The 10,340-nt window shown below is 36.6% G+C and overlaps 2 protein-coding genes across 3 annotated transcripts; both read right to left on the reverse strand.

Annotated features, from left to right (window-relative positions):
* Positions 1-2,738: 2,738 nt before the first annotated feature.
* On the reverse strand, positions 2,739-6,245 carry LOC133305170 (probable aldo-keto reductase 1). 2 transcript variants are annotated; one of them, XM_061505306.1, is made up of 7 exons: positions 6,035-6,245; positions 5,664-5,871; positions 5,375-5,446; positions 5,096-5,174; positions 4,807-4,903; positions 4,329-4,482; positions 2,739-3,170 (listed from the first exon to the last, which is right to left on the reverse strand). In XM_061505306.1, exons 2-7 carry the CDS (start codon positions 5,755-5,757, stop codon positions 3,085-3,087), a joined length of 582 nt encoding a protein of 193 aa, XP_061361290.1. In that variant the 5' UTR covers positions 5,758-5,871; positions 6,035-6,245; the 3' UTR covers positions 2,739-3,084. The 2 variants fall into 2 exon arrangements, with proteins under 2 accessions (XP_061361290.1, XP_061361291.1); XM_061505307.1 differs by having other exon boundaries at positions 2,739-3,302.
* A 1,618-nt stretch (positions 6,246-7,863) lies between these two features.
* LOC133305169 (probable pectinesterase/pectinesterase inhibitor 12) lies at positions 7,864-9,804 on the reverse strand. The gene is made up of 2 exons (XM_061505305.1): positions 8,874-9,804; positions 7,864-8,552 (listed from the first exon to the last, which is right to left on the reverse strand). The coding sequence occupies exons 1-2, from the start codon at positions 9,802-9,804 to the stop codon at positions 7,864-7,866; spliced, it is 1,620 nt and encodes a 539-aa protein (XP_061361289.1).
* Between the last annotated feature and the right edge of the window lie 536 nt (positions 9,805-10,340).

Below are 10,340 nucleotides of genomic sequence, written 5' to 3' on the forward strand. Positions count from 1 at the left end.
ATACTAGTGTACAACCAAAGTCAGGGGGAACACATTGACCATTTGAGAGCTATTTTGACAGTGTTGAAACAGAATAGTTTGGTGGCAAAGAAAAAAAATGCAGTTTTGGCAGGAGACAGATAGAATACTTGGGCCACTGTGTTTCAACATCAGGTGTGCAAGCTGACCCAGAAAAAATCAAAGACATGGTGTCTTGGCCCAGTCCAAAAAACATTAAGGGGCTGAGAGGGTTCCTAGGACTAACCGGATATTACAAGAGGTTTGTCAAAGACTATGGAAAAATTGCCAAACCTTTCACTGAATGTTTGAAGAAGGATGGTGTCAAATGGGATGAGGAGGCAGAAACTTCCTTTCAACTTTTAAAAAAAATGATGAGCTCTTTACCCGTGTTGGCATTACCAGATTTCAATAAGGTGTTTACTGTCACCACTGATGCTTCTGGGAAAGGTGTTGAGGTTGTTTTGATGCAAGACAACAGACCTATTGCTTACCTTAGTCAAGGATTCTCTATCCGGGCTCAAGCTAAGTCAATATATGAAAAAGAATTCATGGCCATAGTCTTTGTTGTGCAAAAATGGAGGCATTATTTGATGGGAAGACATTTTATCATCAAGACTGATCAGCGCAGCCTTAAATTTCTCACAGAGCAGCAAGTGTTGAATGAAGATCAACAAAAATGGATCTCAAAGTTAATGGGCTTTGATTTTGAGATTCATTATCAACCTGGGAAGATAACTTGGTGGCTGATGCCCTGCCTAGACAAATGTTTTTTGGGGTTATATCCAGAATCCAATGGGCTAAATTTGAGGTATTGGAATCTGAAATTCAACAGGATCCAAAACTCAAAGGCATCCTACAAGATTTATTAATAGCTGCTGATACTCATGTTGTTCTACAATGACCGATTAGTGCTGCCCAAGGGATCAAAATTTATTGGTCCTTTACTGCAAGAATATCATGATACGGGCATGAGAGGACATTTAGGTTACTTCCGGACTTTTAAACGGCTGGAGGGAGTAGTTTATTGGGAAGGAATGAGGAAAGATATCAAGGATTATATGGCTAGGTGTGAGGTATATCAGCAATGTAAAACTCAAAATTTAAATCCGGCAGGCTTGCTACAGCCATTACCAGTTCCTTCACAGGTTTGGGAGGACATCTCACTTGACTTTATTGGTTGTTTGCCAAAAGCAATGAGGCTGGACACAATACTAGTGGTAGTGGATCGTTTAACAAAACACGCTCACTTCCTTCCACTGAATCATCCTTATACAGCCTTGGAACTTGTTGGGCTGTTCATCAGGGAGATAGTTAAACTCCAAGGGTTCCCTACTACCATTACATCTGACAGAGACCGTGTGTTTCTGAGTAATTTTTGGGCTGAAATTTTCAAAAGTGCTGGTACCAAGTTACACTATAGCACCGCTTATCACCCACAAACTAATGGTCAAACGGAGGTCGTAAATCGGTGTCTAGAAGCTTATCTCCGTTGTTTCTGCTGCACTAAACCGAAACAGTGGCCTTTATAGATACATTGGGCCGAATTTTGGTATAATACAACGTTTAAAGATGCCATGGGTATGACTCCTTTTAAAGGATTATATGGCAGGGATCCCCCTACCCTTTTTAAGTGTGGCACTTTCATACCTGCCATTGATGTTGTTTCTCAGTCACTTCAAGAGAGGGACATTATTCTGCATGATTTGCAACACCACCTTCTCAAGGCTCAAGATCGAATGAAACAGTATGCAAATCAGCATCGCAGGAACTTCGAATTTACGGTAGGTGATTGGGTTTATCTCAAACTGCAACTGTATCGCCTCAAAACCATTGCAAGGAAGATCAATGAGAAACTTAGCCCACGATTTTATGGACCTTATCAAGTTTTGGAACGCATTGGAGGGACAACTTATAGACTGATGTTACCAAAAGAGTGTAAGGTTCATCCTGTGTTCCATGTAAGCCTTCTAAAAAAAGCTATAAGGACAGGTTCCACGGTACAACCCCTGCCAAGCATTTTAAATGCTGATTGGGAATTGAACATGGAACCTGAAGCACTGTTGGATGTGAGACGCTCAATGCAGGGTAATGTTCAAGGGGACGTTTGGTTGTGGAGAATTTTTTTGAATACTAGGGAAATGTAATTGATAGGAAAAAAAGTTGAAAATTGAGTTAGGTAGGAAAGTTAAAAAAAATTGTTTGGTTAAACAAAATTTTACTGGAAAAATTGAGTTAAATATATTGAGTCTATGTTTGGTTGAGATAAAATTTTGATAGGAAAATATGACAAAATTACGAAATAACCCTTATATAAACCTCTACGATCATCACTATATATTATCTCAAAACTCTAAACAAAGTATAAGCATGATTCTAGTATTTACCCAGTTTAGATTCTGCCCCTACTATTTTAAGTTTCATCATTATAATAGAAAAATGTAAATAAGTACTTCACAGTTCACAGTATATAGTTTAGTAACCCACATTCTCTCCCAAATATAAATAACTAGGTTGCAGACAATCATTCAGAGAACGACAAAGAGAGAGGAGATGCTTGCATGGATGTATTATTACCGATTGGAGGCATGTATTATTGCCATCCCTGCTTTACCCGTTGCTTAACTTCAATATAAATGACTTTGTGGACATTCTTGTAAACGGGGAAGACTTACAAATTGAGGCAACAAATGTAAAAGTACCTGAATATGGGTCCATAATGAATATTATATGATAAATAAATGTACACCTATAATTTAGACATAACGTTTTCAAAATACATAAATCAAATACAAAAATTATCCTACACATAATTACAAGACAAATTGGATGGCCTTGTCTAAAACAATGTAAACATAAGTAAAACATGGCTATTTTATTTTATTTCAGTATCACCACGCTATGTCAACTGATGCCATCAGATGGTAGTTGTTAGTAGCAAGCTACGGTGTAGGCGAGAAATCATCTCAAGACCCAATGGCAGAACTGAAAGCCACCATGATGGTCATGTAATTTCAGAAGCTTAACTGCTACAGCTCAACTATGAACTTGTACATTCCTATCAGTCACTTTCTGCTTAGCTTTTCATCAGCTCCCACACAGTTTACGTGTTATGGCAGCAAATCTAAATTTGGAATCATAGATCATAAGTTCACCTCCAGTGTTTTCAGAACCTGTATGTTAGAATCATAAATCCTCACATATTTGATTTTGTGAAGTTGAACTAACTGTGCCACCTTATCAGGTGTAGGGAGGTCATCAGCATTTTAGAAATACACAGAAAATGCTAGCTCTATTAGTTGTATCTGCAACCCAAAACAAACTTTTTTATTTGCAATTTATGTGGTTGGTTAATGATGGTTAGATGAACATGTGACTTGTACCACACAAATGAAAAGAAATAGATTACCCAAGTCATTTCAAGGGATTAATGCCTAGGAAGAACACAAGATATATCATACTCTAATAAAAAAAATTGGACTTCAACCACTCTTTCAAAAAAAAATTAAGTAATCCAGCTCTGTATATTTTTTTCAGTCCATAGTTTTTTTTTTTGAGTTCTGCTCCTCGATTGCTGTGTTCCATAATGGTATCATTACCCAAACTTTGGCTGGACTATATAATATAAATGAGGAGGAATATCTAAGTTGTTAGATGTCAGTTTTATTTAGTGGCTTACATGATTATTAATAAATTACAATTGTTAAATACAAGTAGCACTTTAGTGTAAAAATTATTATCTTACACTAATGTAAGTGATCCTAATACACATTCAGCTATAAAAACATTACGTGCAAACCATATACTACTTAAAAGTACTCCAGGCTATTTTGTAACTTACGTAAATGGTTATGCATAAATGTAATTAAATAGCATAAGTTTTTAAATGGTTATGCATAAAAATGAAGAAGTGGGATTATATATTTAGACTCATTTTTATTCATTTAATTACACTCTTTTGTAATTATTTTCATAAGTTTTTAATTTATTATGCATAAATAGGTGTGTTATGACATAATATAATTAAAATTTAATGTGTTTTTATCCAACCAACAATGTGTATAGTGCACCATATTCATAGGTTTATCAATCAAGTGTATTAACCATTGGCTTTTTGGCTAACTTCTATTAGGTTGGATCTTCAAACTGAAGTTTCATGGGTAAAAACCATGGGGCTGTGTGGGACACAAGAAACATTAAAAATAAACATCACGTTAAATGCCTAAAGAAAGATGTATATGAGCATCAAGAAGAGAGCAAAAACAAAAATTGATCTCAAGGAAAGAAAAATAAGAGGTAAAAGAAAAATAGAAAGATATTCTGTCACTCACTAGGGATAGGTACAACATCCTCCCCTTGTTGGAGTACCCATGTTAATGCCAACTGAGCAGGAGTGGCCTGATGCTTCTTAGCTAGGCTTTCAATCCGATCATATATACTCTTGTTCTTGTCCAAGTTCTCTGCTTGGAAGCCGGGATGTGCAGTCTGATATGTGAAATAAAAAAAAAAAAATAACATGTATTCTTTTTACCAAATAAAAAGTTTAATTTTTATTCTATTTTGAGCATCATTGATGTGAAAAAAACAAATAAGGATGGAATCTCCTCCATCGTTACTGTAGTCTAAACATACAAGTATTTTTGCAATTGAAGGACATATACAAGTTGTACAAAATAAAACAACAAACTAAACAATATTTGATTCAAGATTAAGAATTGATCATTGCTATTTAATGTTTTACCACACCTAATAACTCCATGGTATGCAGCAGAAACACATATTTAAGATTTAAGAGCTAAAATGCTTTACCAGGGAGCTAACTGCAGGCACATTTTCCACAACTCCTTTGCCGCCAAAAAAGCCACGACCAAGAGGACTATATGGTACAACTCCAATACCAAGCTCCCTGTATTAATCAAAGCATTAAAAAAATGAAGTCACATTAAAACAAACATGCTGCCAACAACAACTAAACCCTTTTATTCTAGCCCTCTTTTCAAGTAGCTTATAATTTAAGAGATTGTTCATATTAATTTTTAATGAAGAAACAGTCATGAGAGCTGTACTCTTATGAACATGGAGAAGAACTCAAACTTACCGACAGAGAGGAACTATCTCCTCCTCAACATCACGAGTCCAGAGGGACCACTCTATTTGTACAGTTGTGATGGGATGAACTGCATGAGCTCTCTATTATTATGAAAGGGATTTGATGGCACTATATCCGCATAAACACCATGCCCACTAGATATCATTTTCCCCAAGTCAATAAGAACAATAATTTGAAAACACAAACTGAAAAAATACCTTATTTCAAACTTATTTGAACACTATCCATGCTTAAAAATCTGCTTAATTCATAAACTCTTTGCAGTACCTGTAACAACAATTGCCTTGACATCTTCTCTCTGTAAAGACTGATCATAACTCTCCTTTAAATTGTGGAATACTAGTGATAGCGAGAGGCGCAAACAAATAAGCCAATGTAATTTAATATGAGAAATGCAAAAGAAATATATGAATAAAATAGGAACAATAGTTACTATCAGAAAATAAATAAAGTAAATAAAAGCTTTAGTCTTTCATATATAAGAAAAAATGAGTATGGGAGTATTGAACGAAAGAAGCAGATCCATGAAAGAAAATAAGAAATTAAAAAGGAATACCATCAAAGGAGGGGGAATTCACAGGAGGGTTGATGATGGCTACCCCATCAGCTCCAACTTCTACGACTGTGTGCCCCTTCTCTCTGCTACCCATTGTTTTCCTCTTCCTGCTTCAATTGACTAATTCTCAATTTGTTACAAGGAACAATCAGTGTAGGAAACGATTCGAGACCACTGGTATCAAGCTTCATGGTTGCAGATTAGTGACCTAACCGAGAACAAAGAAAACAACCTTAATATTCCCTTAAATCCAAAATTAAAAACAAAATAACACAAAATAAAAATGTGGGGAGAAAATAGAAAGCAAGAGTCATAGGTAAAGCAGATATTTCTGGAAAGCAAACCACAATAAGCAACTCAATGATGCTTACGTTTCGGTTTCAAACCACACAGAGGAAGAGTGTGCTCATTTCGAACATGCAAAACCACTTCCCGGTCGCCGTTTCCAGATTTGCTCTTCAAGCCCCACACGAAGGAGGAGCTTTTGCAGTTATGTACTCAGGGTGCTGCTAAGCAACTATATCTTTCTTCGCGCTTTAACGAGGGTATTTTGGTCTGTAAATGGATGTCATTCTTACCATTTCGCCGGTTAACTATAGAATACCACCATCAATTTGTCTTTCAGAACAACGATTTGTAGTTGCTTTTTAGGTACTGTTTGGGTGAAGGTTTATCGTGGGATTGATGGAAAAGTGCAAGTAAATATTAGAAAATAACACGTTTGGTTCAGGTTTTTTCAAAAAATACTAGGCAAATAGGATAGATGGAGAAATGACTTTTGTGTTGATTTTTAGATGAAATTCACTATTACAGAATACCCACCCACTTGAGATGTGGTATTTTGAGATAAATGGGCAAGTGAAAAAATGCGAAGTTTCTCCCAAACATAGATTTTGCAAATTTAAATAAATTCTCTTGGTAATATTTCGATCAACCAAACAACTTTTTTTACATTTTCCTACCAAAGTCACCTTCCAACCATTTTCTCAGTAATTACATTTCTCTAGTATTCAAAAAATTTCTCCTCAACCAAACGTCTCGTAAAACATTTTTCGATTGCTATGCAAATATAAGAGCTGGGGAAATATTTCAAAACCCTCTACCAAACTTGGACGTCACACTTTCCCAAAGTCAGATGCATATGTAAATCTTTGAAAATCCTCAACCAAACGCCCCAAGTGCTAATTCGATGGAGACATTTGCCTGAGTTTGAAAGCTCTCGGGAAGAATTTGAACTCATCAATCTTCAATTCCCTCAGTTCAACCTTGAGAACAAGGTTCTTCAAATGGGAGGAAGTATTGATACAATTCAGATAAAGCAATACAAAAGGGATAAAGAGAGGAAGGTGTGGAATCAAGCCCGAGCCCAAAGGACCCAATCTGATAGTGGACTGATAGCTCGACAAAGGAAACAAGCATGCAGTGCAATAGAGCTGCCACGTCAGCTAAAGATTACCCAAATTACCCCGTAACAGAATGGGGAGAGTGGGAATGCATGGAAGGTAGTTATAAAGGGAAGAAGGAAAGAGAAGAAAAATGGGAGAATCTGGATTGGCCCTTGATTGGGAGTGGGAGAGCGTGTAACCTCTACAATTGTTGCACAATTATCTTTAACTTACTGTTGTTTTCCTTTTCATTGTAATTCAGTAATTAGTGCAGCTTGACTCCATAGTTGAGCGAGCTTTGGTTATTGTAATTTTCTTTTAATGAATATATAAGAAGAAAACTGATGTTATTCAGGCATATCATTCCTGTTTGTTTATAATTGCTGTTAAATGGGAATGGGTTTGTATCAGTGTCCCACCTCTTTGTAAGAGTGAAATGATATAAGTTGTGTCATTTAAAAGAATAAATATTTTTTCCTTCATTAATTGACCTTGATAATAGCAATACATACGAGAGAGTTTTTTAGGTGCTACCAAAGCAAGTACAATTTAATGTGTACGAGTAAGAAGCGTATCTCACTGAGGTTGATATGTAGGTCATCAGTGCATCTCACTTTAACAACATTTTTTCTAATGTTGTTAAATGGGTACAGCGTCTAAGAATTTTATCAAATGGGCTCTGTATAAATAGCCATGAATCTTTTATTTTACATTGTTACTCTATTAACTGCTTTAGGACCATAAGCCACTCAGGATAAGTGACATTAGTAAGAAGTGAAACAAACTAAAGTTACATTATATTATTTGCTTCGTGATCAAATCCCATCATCATAAGGAAATGAAGTAGACTCAAGCCAAGCATCTCCACTAATGAACTCTGAAACTGAGAAGTTATATGCATCATTGTAATCCATTAAATGGTACCCAAGCCATTCTACACGATTATCAGTCCTTGAACCAGGTCCATAATTCTCATACTCTGCGTAATACAAAGTGTGCAATCCTTGATCATTAGACCACTTTGTCCAACCCTTTGGGTCAATAAAGTCACCAATGTAGGACTCAAGGAAAACAGTGCGAGAATACACCCTCCATGGCCTCCCAAGGTAGCTCTTGAAGCTGCTAGAGTTGGAATATAAATCATTTGTAGCTATAATTGAGCAATTTTGGATTGAGATACCAGTGTCCTCATTTGGGTTATCTCTTGATTGTGCTGTAATGACAGTGAATTGGCCAGGTAATGGCATTCTTGATACAATGTTGCATTCTTGTAGAACCACAGCTGCATTACCAAATATGAAATCTACGGTTCCATAAATGTCACACTCTCTATAGAATTGTCTAAAGGAGTGAACATAAAGAGTGTCTTGGTAACCATAAATGGCACACCTGTAAAATGCAGTCAAGTCTGCATTTACCCTCAAGGCAACTGCTTGATGCTTCTTTGGTCCTGCACTGTTCACAAATGCTATATCACGTGCCAGAAAGCCATCACCAGAGACGGCTGAAAAACAAACAACAGCATAATCATCCAATTGCCATAATGGAAAAACATCAGAGAAAATTGCCGTAAAAATAAGCCCAAATCAGTCTTTTTTTGTTATTCCTCTGATTTGTGTCTTCCCAATACATTATAACAAGTGAGTTGCACAAAATTAAGGTGAGTAACCTTTAGTTTGATACACGTTACCATTTCTGAACACTACAAGGCACGTCCAAATTCATAGATATTTCTGATTTTGATAGTTTAGAATTTGAAAAGATGTAGGACAAGTAAAGCTCAAAGAGTGAAGACAGAAAAAGAAAAAGGGTACACAAAATTCACCTAGAGTTGCAGATCTGAAAGTGGTCCAGCCATCAACGACGCTTCTGTTACCGGTTATGACAGTGACATCACTTCCATCTCCAAGCATAACCATGTTGGTTTTAGAACTTGGGATTTCAACATATTCCTCGTAAATCCCTCGTTTGACATAGATCACTGTCCTATCCACGCTGTTATTTGGAGCATAGTTGATGGCTTCAGTGATGCTGCTAAAGTTCCCAGTTCCATCAGCAGCCACAACAAGCACTTCATTTGGATTATATTCTTCCCCATCTAAGCTTTGCAAGAGGTCATGTTCTCTGCTTGGAGACCAAGTTGGAGCACTCATCAAACGCCGGTTCTTGTGGCCTTTGGGAACCTTAACCCCTGGCTTAGAGAGCACTGAAAGAGAATTACTAACATGCTTGTAAGTGTTAATCACAGAATTTACCAGAACTGGCTTCAGGGTACCAGAAGCAGAATCTAGGCCTTCTAGACACGTGTTCTTGTTTGTGAGTGCTGCACTGAGGTAGGCTCTTGCATCAACTAAGTTCCTTGAGTTTTGGGAACGAATTGTAGATAATGATCTTTTTAAAGAAGCCAAGGTGGATTGGTGGAGTTCTCTACAGTCTTGAACTGCTCCTCTTTGCTTCTCTATGATGTTTGATTGTCCAACATTTTGGAATAGAATAGAAAGCTTTGTGGCTTCAGATATTGCTACTTGGAGGGACTGAAGGAGATAGGTGATGATGTTTGGACTTATATTTATTGAGATGGACAGCTTCAATGAATTATAGCAAACTTCTGGGTATGGGGTAGTTCTGCAGAAAGATCCTAAGGAAGAGAGTTTGGCATGAAATTCTGTGGAAGTATTGGAAGAGTGGACAGCACAAGTATTTGAGAAGAAGATTGTAAGTAGAAGGAAGAAGAGTTTATTAGATGAGGAAGCCATGAAATGTTCATGAATCATGAACTATTTTGATGAAAAGTGAGGGAAAGTAAGCAAAGGTGAAGAAGTTGAGTATTTGATTCATTTAAATAAGGCATTTGGGGTTGGAGAGTAATGGGGACATTGATTAGAATCTAAAATAACACGGGTTTTGAACTTATTCTTGCACTAAACTAACAATCCACTGTTTGGGGGAACCTATTTTTGTTTTTCTTGTAAGCCAAACTTTTTATTAAATAAAATAAGAGGCAACCAACAAAGTCCACCACAGTTGGTAGATAGCTGGATTCCTTAAACATACAGGGGTTCGATCCTTGACCGTGCGTATGGAAAAAACTTTGTTAAAAGAGATTTATCCACTTAATATGATCTCCCGCCTCAAAAGGATTAGTCTTCGACTATTGGCAGGAGGATACCTTCAAACCAACAAAAAAGAAAAAGAGGCAAATTGTGAGGAAATAAAAAAAGTAAGACTACTTTCTAGGTGAATTGTTTGTAGCGAGTTGCTCTTGAAAGATAATGTAAAATTATCATGAATG

Source organism: Gastrolobium bilobum, unplaced genomic scaffold (genome assembly GCF_033153095.1).
Source record: "Gastrolobium bilobum isolate Gb01-03AN ecotype WA unplaced genomic scaffold, APGP_CSIRO_Gbil_v1 utg27305, whole genome shotgun sequence".
NCBI lineage: Eukaryota > Viridiplantae > Streptophyta > Magnoliopsida > Fabales > Fabaceae > Gastrolobium > Gastrolobium bilobum.